Raw genomic sequence first — 16,408 nt, forward strand, 5'->3', positions numbered from 1 at the left:
TTGAAGCTTGTCAAAGGAAACCAAAATGAACTAAATCCTGAGACAGAGGGGCAAGCCGCACACAAACTTGTAGGGAGGCACCCTGAATTAAAACCACATTTTTGCAACATAATTATAAATCTTACTGAACATCTCTTTCTCCGCTGTTTCCTCCGCCAAAAACCGACTCAGGAGTTTCTGGGCCCGATGTTCAGCATCTGACCCCGGCACTGTCTGGTTCAAGTAGCAAAGTACCTTCCGGAGACAAGAGTAAGTTGGAACTTGACGAAAGTCTTCGGCAGACTCCTCCAGCCAGATTTCAAGAATTTCAGGTATAGCACTGGAAATAAAGTCAGAGTTTATATCTGTTTATCGGGGAAGCAAAACGTGTGGGAAAAAAGCTTCTAATTCTACAAATGTAAATGCAATAGATTAAAGTTGGAATATGGGGTCATCGTGCTCACACAGGAGATGAGCTGCCATCTTGAGCTGCTGCAGTGCACATGGCAATGGTGATCCTGCTGTGCCATCAGAGGGGGGCTGTGTGGCACTTTGACCCAATGATGAAGAAATGACTGTCCAAGTTCGAATTACGCTGGCCATGGATGGAAACTGCAAGTTGGCCATGTTTCCAAGTTTTCTTCTAGGTAGATTGCACAAGTAAGCTTAAGGCTCACGTATAAAGTGATTTCACATGTGTCTGAGGTTACTTATTACACCAGCAGGACCTCTTGGTGTTTAGAGTTTGCTAGTAAAGAGAAAGTGAGCTTTAACAAAAAATCTTCTTTATAAAAGTCAAATGGGACAAATCAGATGAACAAAGAAAAACACAAGGATAATGATGATTTGTTTGGCTTTGTTCTGGGAGTTGCATTGCCAGCAGTTGGATACCTCGGTAACATGGATAAATTGGGTCCAGCTGAGGATGAATAATGAAATACTCCAACATAGTCAGCTTTCAATTCACTTATTTTAACTGCCTGCCTGGCTAATACTGAGAGGCCACGTAGCATTATTTCACAGGTAAATCAATGGTTACTTTTTTGCAACAAGACGTCAGCGGCACAGAGAAGTCATCACACCACTGAAATCGAACCCTTTGCACAGAAAAACTCCCCAGGGCACTTCACAGCAGATTAACCATTCAAAAACTGACAAAGGAGGAGATATTCAAACAGGTGTCCAAACATTTGGTCATAGTGACTCTTCATGAGTTTCTTAAAGGCGAGAGATGGTGATGTCTAGAGGAAGAAACTATACATCTGCAGGAAGAAGCACTAACGGTGGTGGGCTGATGAAAAAAATAAGAAGTACACAGCACACTGGACGTGGCAGAACAGAAATGTACCAAGCAAAGTTTGGGACTTAAAATAATTCCAGACAAAAGCAAAATAAGAACGTGAAAGGATGTGAACACAAGAATTGAAAGTTTTTTTCGAAAAAAAATCTAAAGTTCAGACATTGGTCAACCGAGAGACAACGTGGGCCAGCATGGACTGAGTTGCAGCTATGGTCTATGATGCAATAGGCAGAAGAAACCTTTGATGTTCCAAAGACTCCAAAAAGTAAACATTTGTTTGATTGGCATCCCCAATTTACATGGAATATTTTACACTGAAAGTGCTGTTCTAGTTTTTAATTTGGAATTTCCTTATCTGCAGCCCTACACTGAAACAGATGATCACTTATTTGAGTCCGTTCATAATAGATCATTACAGCACAGAAATTATATGATGTGAAACATTACACACAGACATTGGGGCTTCACTCAGACTTTAACAGCTCCACTCCTGTTAAACAGTGGTTGGTGTAGGAAGTGCTAGGCAGCCATAGTGCCATATGCAGCAATAGCCTCTTGTTGTTTGAGAAAGATATACGACTTAGAAATAGTTTACACTGGAGGGACTATTTTGACTTCATCTGCTTTCAGGTCAGTTGGCATAGGTCGTACTCTTTTGCAATGATTCAAAAACACAGCTGGCCCACACTGCTAAGATGCTGAATGATATTAACTAGTGAACATGGCAAATTATGAAATGAAGTGACTCATTTTTGGAAATGTCAAGAGATTGTTTTTCAGTGAGGTCAGAAGAATTATGAAAAGCTTGATAAAAGGTGAAGTTTTTAATCAGCTTTTTAAAAAATGGAGAAAAGCATACTGTGCATTTCAGATTTTAGAGTCTAAACAGCTGAAGCCATGGCTGGTAACAACAGGACAAACATAATCTGGCATAGGCAAAAAAGTGAAACTGGACAGGAAAAAAGAGAAACGTCTGAAGTAGACACAAGGAAATTGCAGAGATGGAGGGACAAGGCTGTGGAAATGTTATTTGTTATGTTACCTCTCGGAAACAGTGACTAACTGAAACACACTGGAAATGTGACTTAAGGAAGTTGCCTGGGCTCATTTGGTCCTGAATCTTTCAGAAATGCTTCGATCACATTACAAACACTCGAACAGTAACCCTCCAAAAATATATAGAAAGAAAAATCAATTCAAAAGATCACAAAACCAAAAAATTCCATATCCTACTGAAAGCCTTCGTGGCTGGGAAATAGGTTGCTGAGCTAAAGAGCCTCTACCCTGCTGACAATATGGTAGAACTTAATTAGTACTGTGCAGAGTCCAAAATTTGACCCAAAACACTTTTCTGTCGTCCCACTAGAATTAAAGTCTCTGTTTCCAATAGATTCATTAACAAGTTACTACATCCCTACCGAGTAATCTGAAGCCTCTAATCAGCTGCAGTGTACAACATCATTTCATTTAATTACTCATTATCATCCTTCCACCACCTAAAAGGATCATTTCCTAAAGCGAGCACAACATAAACTTAGATTGCAATGGCACTGGAGAGAAGTGTATTCTTAAAGTATTAGAGTCTTCCAGAATTGAAATAATTATGTACAGGTGCACTTTTGTCTTTCTTTTCAATTCTGGCCACTTGCGCATCTGAGATTAATTGTTTCATCGATGACAACTTCACTGGATATGTTCCTGCCACTTCTGCTCTCACTCAAGATGTTCCTTTAAAACCATGTTTTGACCATGCTTTTACTCAACCCCCAAAATATCTGTGTTTTCTTCAATGTCAAACTGACAGGTTGTAAGCTACTATTCTGTAGAAAACAAAAATGATATTTTTCTACATTACTCAACCCAAAAAACTTGAATTCAAAAGGAGATTAACATACCAAATAACATGCCAAACCAGCACATTACTTTCATGAGGATTACACTGTCCTCAATCGGGGATCAGGATAATTTAGGTTCCTTCATACACTTCATCCCTATATGTCTCTTGAGACATTAGTACAGGAATATTGTGAAATTAATCAGGACCAATTTGGTATCCACAATTAGCTGTGTTCATCCAGACATGAATAGCTAGGTGTTGGAGAAAAATGTCCAGATAACCACCAAGCCCTGTGGCTTAGATTTCTAAAACTTTGTTTCATTTACCCAAAAAGCCAACTGGGTGGGTTAGAGTGAATAGCAATGCACAAGGCATCCCAACTGTGTTCTGAGTTAGTAGGTACTGCTGATGCTGGAGTCTGAGATAACAAGGTGTGGAACTGGATGAACACAGCAGGCTAGCAGGCTAGGGGCTCAGGAAAGCTGGCATTTCAGGTCTGGACCATTCTTCAGAAAATTTCTGGTGGAGGGCCCAGACCCGAAACATCAGTTTTCCTGCTCCTCTGATGCTGCCTGGCCAACTGTGTCCTATTTGTTTGATTAACAAGAGGGATTTTTCCTTTGCTGCATTTTTCATAAATTGTTTGAGCTTTCTTTCAAACTTCAGTGCAGCCCAGTTGTGAACGCTTGCTATGGCATCTGAAGTAAAAATATTCCCTGAAAATCCTCACTCCCTCAAATTGACCATTTTTCTCAATGCAATACTGCAAAAATTTGCCTTTGTATTTGCTCACAAGTAATTTATCTGTGCTGGGCCCTTCAGGCATTGGCTTTCTTGATTATAAAAATGACAAACAATATCAACTCAAGAAAACAAAATAAATGAATAAACAAACCATGCACAAAAGAAAATAAATCACTGTATATATAAAGATAAGAATTTCAAACTTTAAAGTCCCCAAGTCCAGTCCAGCACTCAAATCTATTGGATAAGTGTTCTTTTGTCTTAATCAAAAAACACAGAGTTTAATCGAACGGCCAGACAAACCAGAATAATCCCATCTTTAATCCCATGCTGCCAAAGTGTCATGCAGGGCAGCATGGTGGCTCAGTGGTTAGCACTGCCACCTCACAGCTCCAGGGTCCCGGGTTTGATTCCAGCCTTGGGCGACTGTCTGTGAGGAGTTTGCACATTCTCCCCATGTCTGAGTGAGTTTCCTCCAAGTGATCCAGTTTCCTCCCACAGTCCAAAGATGTGCAGGCTGGGTGGATCAGCCGTGTGCTAAATTGCCCTTCGTGTTCGGGGAATGGGTCTGAGTGGGATGCTTCAAGGGACAGTGTGGACCTGTTGGGCCGAAGGGCCTGTTTACACACTGTAGGTAATCTAATCTTATTCAGAGCAGTAAAACAACCTCAGCAATCTGGTATAGCTCAAAAACAACTAGAATTCCAGCTAGAGATGCATTTGTGCGATGCTTTCTACAGTCAAATATCTTTGAAAGCACTTCGTTGACAAACTTCAAACATGAAAAATGATTTCACGAGATTATTTGGATTTCATAGATTCAGGAAGTATTAATTCAAGATCGATTATATGCAAAACGTACAACAGCAGCATGGAGTCAGAGGGCTACCAAAGTCAGGACACCACAAACAAACCACTTGCCAAATATCTGACTGCTCTAGATAGCGGTATCATTTGGTTTCAACTATTCACAGGAAGTTTGCAGGATAACTACTAATAAAGTGGTGTGAAGAGGAAAACCATTCCTGCAATAATGCATCATTATCACAAACTAGACTAATGACAATCTGAGATAAACAACCCCAAAAGCGTGATAATGTAGGACAAACAATTCCAAAAGACAAAGAATTTTGGATGATTTACACTGAAAAATATTAACAAGCCAATCTCTAGGAATAATGCAATCATTGGACATGCAAGGCAAGCAGCTTCTTTAATGCAAAAACAGAGTTAATATTTTGGGTCCAGCGACCCTCCCTCTGAACTGGAAGGGTCACACAGACCTGAAACATTAACTCCGTTCTTACCTTCACAGATGTTGCCAGAAATGCTGAGCTTTTCCAACAACTTTGTTTTTGTCCCTGAGTTGCAGTGTCCGTGATTCTTTCAGTTATTATTTAGCTTCTTGAATGTGATTGTTATGGGTTGGAGTGCCGTTTGCCATCCTGTTCTGGGTGCCTCATATCTTCATGACAAAGGCTCTACATTATTTTACAGGTCTTTCTGGCTCTCCAGCAATTCTTCTCACATTCTTAAATTTCACATTGAAAATACAATTTCACTACATGTCAAATCAAACTTACATTTTCATTAGTGTTTCCTTTTCTGCAGGACTGAAATTATATTCTTCTAGAAAGCTTGATCTGTTGAAGTCTATGCTTCTGCAATTGATCATAAACCACAAAAGAAAAAGCAAATTGAAATGGTGTTTAGGTCTACAATTGGTTGCCAGACGTAAAATAAAAAAATGAAGTCTCAAAATTCAGCATCCCAAACTGTGATCAGCTAACTTTATGAAACAAGGTCACACTCTAAATGTAAAACTGCATAAAATAGTGAATACGTTCTTTAAATTTCCTCAGGAAGTTTACCAGAAATGCCCTTGAGGGCCAAAGCAGCTCACCAGCAGTGGTGGCGGCTGGTGGTAACAGGGGAAAGGAGCAGGTGCAAGGAGTGAAGCCACTTCTTCAATAGCTTACATTTGCTACTAGTCCAGAAATTTCAGTCTGAGATAAACTCAACACCTTCACACGCAACTGCTGCTTGTGCTTTGTATTGCTTGTTCCTCAGAATTAGGGAGAGAATAGGCAAAGAACTCAGAAGCTGTTTCTTCATCAATGTGCCATGATCTGGAATGATATCCGTGTTTTTGTTTCTGTGGTATGTGTTACAGAGTCATACAGCATGGAAACATCTCTGCCTTCATGAAGAGATTTCTGATTATCCAACCTATGGCCACCAGCTCTCCAGCCATTCCCTTTGTACACTACTGTATTGCAAATGAAGCATAACATGGTCACATTTTGGATCAAACTCACTTCTTGACTGTCGCTCCCTTTTCTGGTGAACTTAAATTCTGAATTTCATCAGAATTCGGACAGTGTTCAGACTCAATGCTTTCACAGCTGCAAATGAACATGAAGAACAATTTAAAACACCTCAAGCAAACCCTTTCATCTTCAGTTAAATCCAGTAAAATACCCATGAAAATTGAAGATTCAGAATTACAAGCCTCCATCAGATGGTTTTATTAAACAGGTTACACACCAGATGGTGAAGATTTCTGAGTCAGCATAAAATGTGAGCCCATATGCTCCCCAAGCATTCTTGCTTGAGACTGGGATTACAGTTCCTGTGATGCTGTCCCACCAATAAGATGAATCTAGTTGCTGGATTTATCCACACACTTTTGAACATAAACATAGTACATGTTGTAATCCTCCAGTCCTCTGATACCACCCCTGCATTCAAACAGCATTAGGTTGTTGTGCAAAGTGCCACTGCAGCCTCAAGCTATTTTTTTCTTTCTCAGTATCCTCAGTTGTCTACAATTCACTTCCTTCTGAGTTACCAACACCAGGGACAACCAGCCGTTCTAATCAAAGCAGAAATTGCTGTGTTAAGCTCAGTGGTTCAAATTACTCAAAAATGTTAACTCTGCTTTCTCGCCACAGATGCTGCCAGACCTGCTTAGCTTTTCCAGCAATTTCCATTTTCGTTTCAGTTTTCCAGCATCTGCAGTTGTTTTATTTTCACATTTCTAAAATGCTGTCCAACCTCAGCTCATCCTTGTCTCAACTATTTACTTTTCATCGTGAATTGGACATCAACTTCTTCTGAATAGTATCTCAGCCAGGCCCTTACCTCTGTGAAGATTAAACAGTGGATTTATGACCATTAGCCACACTTTTGCGACCCTTTCACTGCTCACAATGGAGGACGACATTCGGATTCCCTGTTAACATTAGCTGCCAGCATCATTTAGTTCAACACTTCCCTTCTGAACTACTTATAATTAACTCGGTACACATTGGGGTCATCAATAACCCTCATCATTTGTACCATTTGCCACTATTTCCTGCTTGTGGAAACATTCTGACACTGTCACTAAACAACCTCCTTCTGTAAGACAGACTGCTGTTTCATTGCAGTTTTCCCTGAACTTGTGTTCAACCTTACTTGCTGCAAACGCCTTCTTGCTCCTTTTGAGGTTGGACCTCCTCCAAATCAAAATTATTCTGGATTGTTCCTTCCTCTTTTCTGTAGCCAAAATAAATATCTTATGATATGGTGCTTCCTGAAATGATCCATGTCTGATATTCGATATATAGTGTGTGTGTGTGTGTGTGCACAATAATTATAGAAGTGGTAGTGCAGGTTGAAGATATCATCAGGATTCTGAACTTTAAAAATTGGAGTATTGTATGAAAAACAAATATGTTCTGACTAATCATGATTAAACAAAAACCTCCTGATTTCCCCTCAACTCTGGTATTTACCAACCACACTTCAGGAAGGGATTTGAGAGGGTGCACAAAACATTCACAAAAAATATTACCAGAGATGACAAACTAGACAGCCCTGTGGAGAGGCTGAAGAAGCTTGGGCTGCTCTTGGAGAAGACTAAGAAGTGATTTTAAAAGTGTTCAAAATCATAAGGGATTTGGTTAGAATGGATAAGAACAATCGGTTCTTTGTGACAGAAGGCTTAAGAAGAAAAGGACACTGATTTAAGATGATCAGCAAAAAGAACCAATGGTGACAAGGATTTTTTTTAAAAATAGCATCATTAGAAACTGGAAAGCTGTGCCTAATAGTGTGGTGGATGCAGCTTCAATTGAGGTCTTCAAAAGTGAGCTACAATTTTCGAAAGGAGAGGTTTCGCAGTATTACACAGTAAAAGGACTTAGGAGTGAACGTAGGCAAGTCCCTCTTTGAGAGCTGGTACAAACATTATCAAATCATTGTCTCTGGGCTATTACCATTTGATGGCTGTACAACATTGCACAAACTGCTAGCTCCCCAGCTATTTCCTACCGCTTTGTCATATTCTGAATAATGACTCACTTTGTCATGCATGCAGTTAAACTTACTTAGCAATTATTTCGCTGGATCCTGAAGAACCACAACTTCCATTTTCCTCACCATTTGCACTGTCAACATTTCCAGAACTGCAATTGATCAAAGAGGACAAATTAAGTCATTTAGAATAGGCAAACTCATCCAGAATTAAATCCAACTCAATTCAACACAAAAAAATCACAGTCTTGACAGCAGGTTCTTTTGACTTCCACAGGATGCCCACAGGTCTTCATATTGAGGCAGTGCTGGGGTGGGGGTTGGAAGAGACAGAGCAGGGCAATAAGGAGAGAAAACCATTTCTTCAGTATTTCACCCTTGTTGAAAGCCGTTCCTGCGCTGTGCAAGAACTTGATACTGAAAGACAAGGAAAATTCAATCTACCATTGAAAAGCTTTGAAAGCTTTATGCTAATTCAACATTATCCCATCTCTCAAAGTAAGCCAAACATTGCAGAAGCAGTCAAGCAGTTGCTTCATGTGATTGCTATTGTCTGGATTGGTGCTCACTGCACTGCCAATTGGGGTATCTTCCTGAGGCAACCCTGACATAATCTTACAGCAAATCCCAACAGTTTCCTTTCACAGTATTAGATCCCAAATACCATACAACAGGATTAATCTGACGTCACATCAAATTTACTTGTCAATTACTCCTTCAGTTTCTGACAAACTTAGGTTTCTACCCACCACACAGTGTGACATGTCAACATTTTCACAGCTGCAACTGGTCACAAAACACCAAATAAATCATTTTACTTGTGCATATTATCATAATGTTAATTTCTGGCACTCTTATCAACATTGGGATTTTTGGCTGAGAGGGGGAATGAGTCAGTAGATGAGGTGTAAAGATGTCAAATAAAGAACCTCTGCACTGGGACAGACAATAAACATCCCAAAAGAGAGGATTTAAGTTTAACTTCCTCATCTCTGAAAAAGAAACACAAGCTCTTTACAGACTATTGACAATTCAACTCTCACAAGCACAGCTTGTAACTCAAAGTTTGATTCGGAGCACTGATGTAGGAATTTGTCATTGCTCAAATTCACTGAAGCTTAAGGTCAGATTAGTCACCAGTGGCTGTTTTGCTGAAAAAAAAATCATTTTTCTACCCTGCTCCTTTAACAGTTCTGAGTTTAGTTAAAGATCTGGACAGAATAAGCTCAGGATTAATTCCAGGTCTCTGACTTGGGAAAGTGCCTGACTCCATGAATACACATGGCAAATGGCCAAATTAGATAATTAAAAATGCAAACTATTCAATGGCAATATTGTATGGGAGAAATATCAAGGCTCGGACACGGGGAGCAGGTCACATTCTTAATTGACGACATATTTCTTCAAATGTTACGGACATTTGGAGGACACTTCAATGAACTTGGAGGAAGTTTGTGGGGAGGGTGCAGCTGAAGCAGGAAGGAGGAACACAGAGAAGTGCTGAGGTGGGGTAGAGGAGATTAACTCATTTCTTTAGCAATTTTACCAGAGCCACATTGTCCAGAAATATAACCTCAATATTGATCTGAAAACAATTTCCCATCTAAGTGTTTTGGATGCTTCAATGGTGATGCTATTATTTTAGACAACTGTCTCTGTTATAAATTTTCCAGGGAGGCAGCCCAGCAGACACTTTATTGTGAGAGAGATAATGGGAACTGCAGATGCTGGAGATTCCAAGACAACAAAATGTGAGGCTGGATGAACACAGCAGGCCAAGCAGCATCTCAGGTGCACAAAAGCTGACGTTTCGGGCCTAGACCCTTCATCAGAGAGGGGGACGGGGGGAGGGAACTGGAATAAATAGGGAGAGAGGGGGAGGCGGACCGAAGATGGAGAGTAAAGAAGATAGGTGGAGAGGGTGTAGGTGGGGAGGTAGGGAGGGGATAGGTCAGTCCAGGGAAGACGGACAGGTCAAGGAGGTGGGATGAGGTTAGTAGGTAGCTGGGGGTGCGGCTTGGGGTGGGAGGAAGGGATGGGTGAGAGGAAGAACCGGTTAGGGAGGCAGAGACAGGTTGGACTGGTTTTGGGATGCAGTGGGTGGGGGGGAAGAGCTGGGCTGGTTGTGTGGTGCAGTGGGGGGAGGGGATGAACTGGGCTGGTTTAGGGATGCAGTAGGGGAAGGGGAGATTTTGAAACTGGTGAAGTCCACATTGATACCATATGGCTGCAGGGTTCCCAGGCGGAATATGAGTTGCTGTTCCTGCAACCTTCGGGTGGCATCATTGTGGCAGTGCAGGAGGCCCATGATGGACATGTCATCAAGAGAATGGGAGGGGGAGTGGAAATGGTTTGCGACTGGGAGGTGCAGTTGTTTGTTGCGAACTGAGCGGAGGTGTTCTGCAAAGCGGTCCCCAAGCCTCCGCTTGGTTTCCCCAATGTAGAGGAAGCCGCACCGGGTACAGTGGATGCAGTATACCACATTGGCAGATGTGCAGGTGAACCTCTGCTTAATGTGGAATGTCATCTTGGGGCCTGGGATGGGGGTGAGGGAGGAGGTGTGGGGACAAGTGTAGCATTTCCTGCGGTTGCAGGGGAAGGTGCCGGGTGTGGTGGGGTTGGAGGGCAGTGTGGAGCGAACAAGGGAGTCACGGAGAGAGTGGTCTCTCCGGAAAGCAGACAGGGGAGGGGATGGAAAAATGTCTTGGGTGGTGGGGTCGGATTGTAATTTGTGACTGCTCTCGTCTGGAGTGGCACTCATCACATTGCACTAAAAATTTTGAAGAAATCAATGGTTCCCCATCATTCTCTTTTCACACTGCTGCATTCCAAATGAAGCAGAATTAAAACACATCAAAATTATTTCCGATCAACCTTGCTTCCTCATGGTTACACAGATGCCTGGCAAACTTTGATTCCCACCCACCCGACAATCTATACGGCCAAAATATCTGCAGCTGCAAGTGCTCATGAAGCACAAATTATGAAAAGGATTTGCATCTACAACTGATTTATAAACACTGAAAATAAATTTTGAAGCCCAAAATGCTCAGTATTTCAAGTCCTCATTCGGTTAAAGTCCAGATGAATGACTACACTGGATGGTTTGCTTTCCAAATTTTCAGAGAAACTATGTCGGTCACTCCAGTTACATAGGCTGGTGCATTTGAGGGGAGGTGGGAGGTTTCGCAGTTTAGCATTGTTGCAAGTTAGACCACCAAGGTCTGGATGTTGAGGGCCAATCAAATTTTCACTGAACATTTTTGAATGTTTTCTATAGATCAAAGGCTGAAATGTGTCATTGATTTAATTACTGGCAATGGCCTCGGAGGGAATAAAGCTGTTTCTTTAATGTGATTTTTATCGTCTCGAATGGCGACATAATCTTTCAAGAGCTACTATATTCACAGCAATTTCTTTTCATGGTATGTATTACGAATGAAGCACAGAAGGAAGAAACTTACTTTGAATTTTCTGCAGTCGCTTTCGGTGAACTTGGTTCTTCAACTTTATCAGAGTTTGGGCTGTCAAAGGTTTTGGACCTGCAATTCATTAAGACCATAAGACCATCAGACATTGGAGCAGAAATTAGGCCATTCGGCCCATTGAGTCAGTTCTGCCATTCAGTCATGTGTGATAAGTTCCTCAACACCATTCTCCTGCTTTCTCCCCATAACCCTTAATCCCCTCGATAATCTGTCTCAGTTTATATGTACTCAATGACCTGGCCCCCACAGCCTTCTGTGGCAGTGACTTTCACAGATTCAACACTCTCTGGCTGAAAAAGTTTCTCCAAATCTCCATTTGAAAAGATCTCCTCTTTATTCTAAATGTGGGCCCTTGGGTCCTAGTCTCTCCTCCCAATGAAAGCATCTTCCCAACATCCACTCTGTCCAGGCCATTCAGTATTCTGAAAGTTTCAATTAGATACCCCTCATCCATCTAATCTCCAATGAGTGTAGTCTCACAGTCCTCAAACGTTCCTCATATTTTAAGCTTTCCATTCCCTGGACCTTTCTCATGAACCTCCTCTGAACCCGTTCCAGGTACAGTGCATACTTCCTGAGATACGGGGCCCAAGTCTGTACACAGTACTCCAAGTATGGCCTGACCAGAGCCTCATAAAGCCTCAGAGGTACAGCCCTGCTGTTACATTCAAGTCCTTTCAAAATAAATGCCAACATTACATTTGCCTTCCTGACTATATAAGGCAAAAATTAAAGACATTGTAAACAAGCACTTGCACCCAGAAATGGCTTCCTTACAAAACGAACATTGAAAAATTTCATGTGGAATCCATAAGGCCATAAGTTTTGGGGGCAGGAATAGCTCATTCGGCCTAATGAGTCTGTTTTGCCATTTGATTCTGGCTGAGATCTTTCTCAAGCCCAATTTCCAGCCTTCTTCTCGAAACCTTGATCCTCTTATTAATCAAGAATGCTTCTCTCTCTCTATCTTAAATAGACCTAATGACTTGGCCTCCATGGCTTCCTGCAATGTTTTCCTCAGATTAGCCACTCCTTGACTGAAGAAATTCTTTCTGACCTGAGTTCTAATGGTTGGTCTCTTCACTCCACGACTGTGCCCGCATGTCCTAATCTCTCCTACTCGTGGAAGCATCTTCTCCGTTCCACGTGCAATCCTTCCAGGCCTCTCAGTATGCTGTAAGTTTCAACGAAATTCCAACCCATCCTTCTAAACTCCATCCTGTACAGAACCAAAACCCTCAACCACTCTTCAAATGAGAAGCCCTCTCAAGTTTTCAAGTACTTATCAACTGGATTTGTTAAACAGGCAACATTTCTGATGTGTATAACTACAATAGATCGTGATTTGTTTTCCCCCTCCAAGTTTTAACTGGTGGTATACAAGTGATTGTGACTGAGTCTGGAAGAGTAGCTGGGGGGAAGCTGCAAGGAAGAAGGAATTTCACCTTTCACACAAGTTTTCAGAACACCACGGTCTGTTTATTTTTGGGCAATGGGGGGAGGTGGGGCATGTAATAACACTGGAAAGCAGAGAGTTAGAGAGTCAAGTTTTTCAATACGTTTACCTGCATTGCATAGTCCAATGTTTGGAAAAGAAACATTCCATTAAAGATCCTGTGGAGAGGCTGAAGAAGCTGCGGTTGCTCTTGGAGAAGACTAAAAAGTGGTTTTAAAAGTGTTCAAAATCATGAGGGATTTGGTTAGAATGGATAAGAACAATCGGTTCTTTGTGACAGAAGGCTTAAGAAGAAAAGGACACTGATTTAAGATGATCAGCAAGAAGAACCAATGGTGACAAGGATTTTTTATTAAATAGCCTATTTAGGAACTGGAAAGCTCGACCTAATAGTGTGGTGGATGCAGCTTCAAATGGGGTCTTCAAAAGTGAGCTACAATTTTCGAAAGGAGATGTTTCGCAGTGTTACACAGTAAAGGGATTTCGGACTGAACATCGGCAAGTCCCTCTTTGAGAGCTGGTACAAACATTATCAAATCATTGTCTCTGGGCTATTACCATTTGATGGCTGTACAACATTGCACAAACTGCTAGCTCCCCAGCTATTTCCTACCGCTTTGTCATATTCTGAATAATGACTCACTTTGTCATGCATGCAGTTAAACTTACTTAGCAATTATTTCGCTGGATCCTGAAGAACCACAACTTCCATTTTCCTCACCATTTGCACTGTCAACATTTCCAAAACTGCAATTGATCAAAGAGGACAAATTAAGTCATTTAGAACAGGCAAACTCGTCCAGAATTAAATCCAACCCAATTCAACACAAAAAAATCACAGTCTTGAGAGATGGATTGTTTTGACTTCCACAGGATGCCCACAGGTCTTCATATTGAGGCAGTGCTGGGGTGGGGCTTGGAAGAGACAGAGCAGGGCAAAAAGGAGAGAAAGCCATTTCTTCAGTATTTCACCCTTGTTGAAAGTTGTTTCTGGGCTATGCAAGAACTAAATACTGAAAGACAAGCAAAATTCAATCTACCACTGAAAAGCTTTGAAAGCCTTATGCTAATTCAACATTATCTCACCTCCCAAAATAAGCCAAACATTGCAGAAGCAGTCAAGCAGTTGCTTCATGTGATTGCTATTGTCTGGATTGGTGCTCACTGCACTGCAAATTGGGGTATCTTCCTGAGGCAACCCTGACATAATCTTACAGCAAATCCCAACAGTTTCCTTTCACAGTATTAGATCCCAAATACCATACAACAGGATTAATCTGACGTCACATCAAATTTACTTGTCAATTACTCCTTCAGTTTCTGACAAACTTAGGTTTCTACCCACCACACAGTGTGACATGTCAACATTTTCACAGCTGCAACTGGTCACAAAACACCAAATAAATCATTTTACTTGTGCATATTATCATAATGTTAATTTCTGGCACTCTTATCAACATTGGGATTTTTGGCTGAGAGGGGGAATGAGTCAGTAGATGAGGTGTAAAGATGTCAAATAAAGAACCTCTGCACTGCGACAGTCAATAAACATCCCAAAAGAGAGGATTTAAGTTTAACTTCCTCATCTCTGAAAAAGAAACACAAGCTCTTTACAGACTATTGACAATTCAACTCTCACAAGCACAGCTTGTAACTCAAAGTTTGATTCGGAGCACTGATGTAGGAATTTGTCATTGCTCAAATTCACTGAAGCTTAAGGTCAGATTAGTCACCAGTGGCTGTTTTGCTGAAAAAAAAATCATTTTTCTACCCTGCTCCTTTAACAGTTCTGAGTTTAGTTAAAGATCTGGACAGAATAAGCTCAGGATTAATTCCAGGTCTCTGACTTGGGAAAGTGCCTGACTCCATGAATACACATGGCAAATGGCCAAATTAGATAATTAAAAATGCAAACTATTCAATGGCAATATTGTATGGGAGAAATACCAAGGCTCGGACACGGGGAGCAGGTCACATTCTTAATCGACGACATATTTCTTCAAATGTTACGGACATTTGGAGGACACTTCAATGAACTTGGAGGAAGTTTGTGGGGAGGGTGCAGCTGAAGCAGGAAGGAGGAACACAGAGAAGTGCTGAGGTGGGGTAGAGGAGATTAACTCATTTCTTTAGCAATTTTACCAGAGCCACATTGTCCAGAAATATAACCTCAATATTGATCTGAAAACAATTTCCCATCTAAGTGTTTTGGATGCTTCAATGGTGATGCTATTATTTCAGACAACTGTCTCTGTTATAAATTTTCGAGGGAGGCAGCCCAGCAGACACTTTATTGTGACTGCTATAGTCTGGAGTGGCACTCATCACATTGCACTAAAAATTTTGAAGAAATCAATGGTTCCCCATCATTCTCTTTTCACACTGCTGCATTCCAAATGAAGCAGAATTAAAACACATCAAAATTATTTCCGATCAACCTTGCTTCCTCATGGTTACACAGATGCCTGGCAAACTTTGATTCCCACCCAGCCGACAATCTATACGGCCAAAATATCTGCAGCTGCAAGTGCTCATGAAGCACAAATTAAGAAAAGGATTTGCATCTACAACTGATTTATAAACACTGAAAATAAATTTTGAAGCCCAAAATGCTCAGTATTTCAAGTTCTCATTCAGTTAAAGTCCAGATGAATGACTACACTGGATGGTTTGCTTTCCACATTTTCAGAGAAAATATGTAGGTCACTCCAGTTACATAGGCTGGTGCATTTGAGGGGAGGTGGGAGGTTTCGCAGTTCAGCATTGTTGCAAGTTAGACCACCAAGGTCTGGATGTTGAGGGCCAATCAAATTTTCACTGAACATTTTTGAATGTTTTCTACAGATCAAAGGCTGAAATGTGTCATTGATTTAATTACTGGCAATGGCCTCGGAGGGAATAAAGCTGTTTCTTTAATGTGATTTTTATCGTCTCGAATGGCGACATAATCTTTCAAGAGCTACTATATTCACAGCAATTTCTTTTCATGGTATGTATTACGAATGAAGCACAGAAGGATGAAACTTACTTTGAAATTTCTGCAGTCGCTTTTGGTGAACTTGGTTCTTCAACTTTATCAGAGTTGGGGCAGTCAAAGGTTTTGGACCTGCAATTCATTAAGACCATAAGACCATCAGACATTGGAGCAGAAATTAGGCCATTCGGCCCATTGAGTCAGTTCTGCCATTCAGTCATGTGTGATAAGTTCCTCAACACCATTCTCCTGCTTTCTCCCCATAACCCTTAATCCCCTCGATAATCTGTCTCAGTTTTAAATGTACTCAATGACCTGGCCCCCACAGCCT

General features: G+C 41.2%; 1 protein-coding gene across 1 annotated transcript in view; it reads right to left on the bottom strand.

The window, feature by feature from the left end:
• The window catches only part of LOC132208947 (ral guanine nucleotide dissociation stimulator-like 1), a 49,256-nt gene that overhangs the window by 9,507 nt on the left and 23,341 nt on the right, over positions 1–16,408 (bottom strand). The window contains exons 8-14 of the mRNA XM_059644213.1: positions 16,132–16,209; positions 13,773–13,850; positions 11,624–11,701; positions 8,234–8,311; positions 6,179–6,265; positions 5,444–5,521; positions 126–319 (exon numbers count right to left, since the gene is read on the bottom strand). Of these exons, the coding sequence (XP_059500196.1) occupies positions 126–319; positions 5,444–5,521; positions 6,179–6,265; positions 8,234–8,311; positions 11,624–11,701; positions 13,773–13,850; positions 16,132–16,209 (671 nt within the window). The remainder of the gene's footprint in view (positions 1–125; positions 320–5,443; positions 5,522–6,178; positions 6,266–8,233; positions 8,312–11,623; positions 11,702–13,772; positions 13,851–16,131; positions 16,210–16,408) is intronic.

The sequence above is a fragment of the Stegostoma tigrinum genome, unplaced genomic scaffold (assembly GCF_030684315.1).
Source record: "Stegostoma tigrinum isolate sSteTig4 unplaced genomic scaffold, sSteTig4.hap1 scaffold_58, whole genome shotgun sequence".
In the NCBI taxonomy this organism is placed as follows: domain Eukaryota; kingdom Metazoa; phylum Chordata; class Chondrichthyes; order Orectolobiformes; family Stegostomatidae; genus Stegostoma; species Stegostoma tigrinum.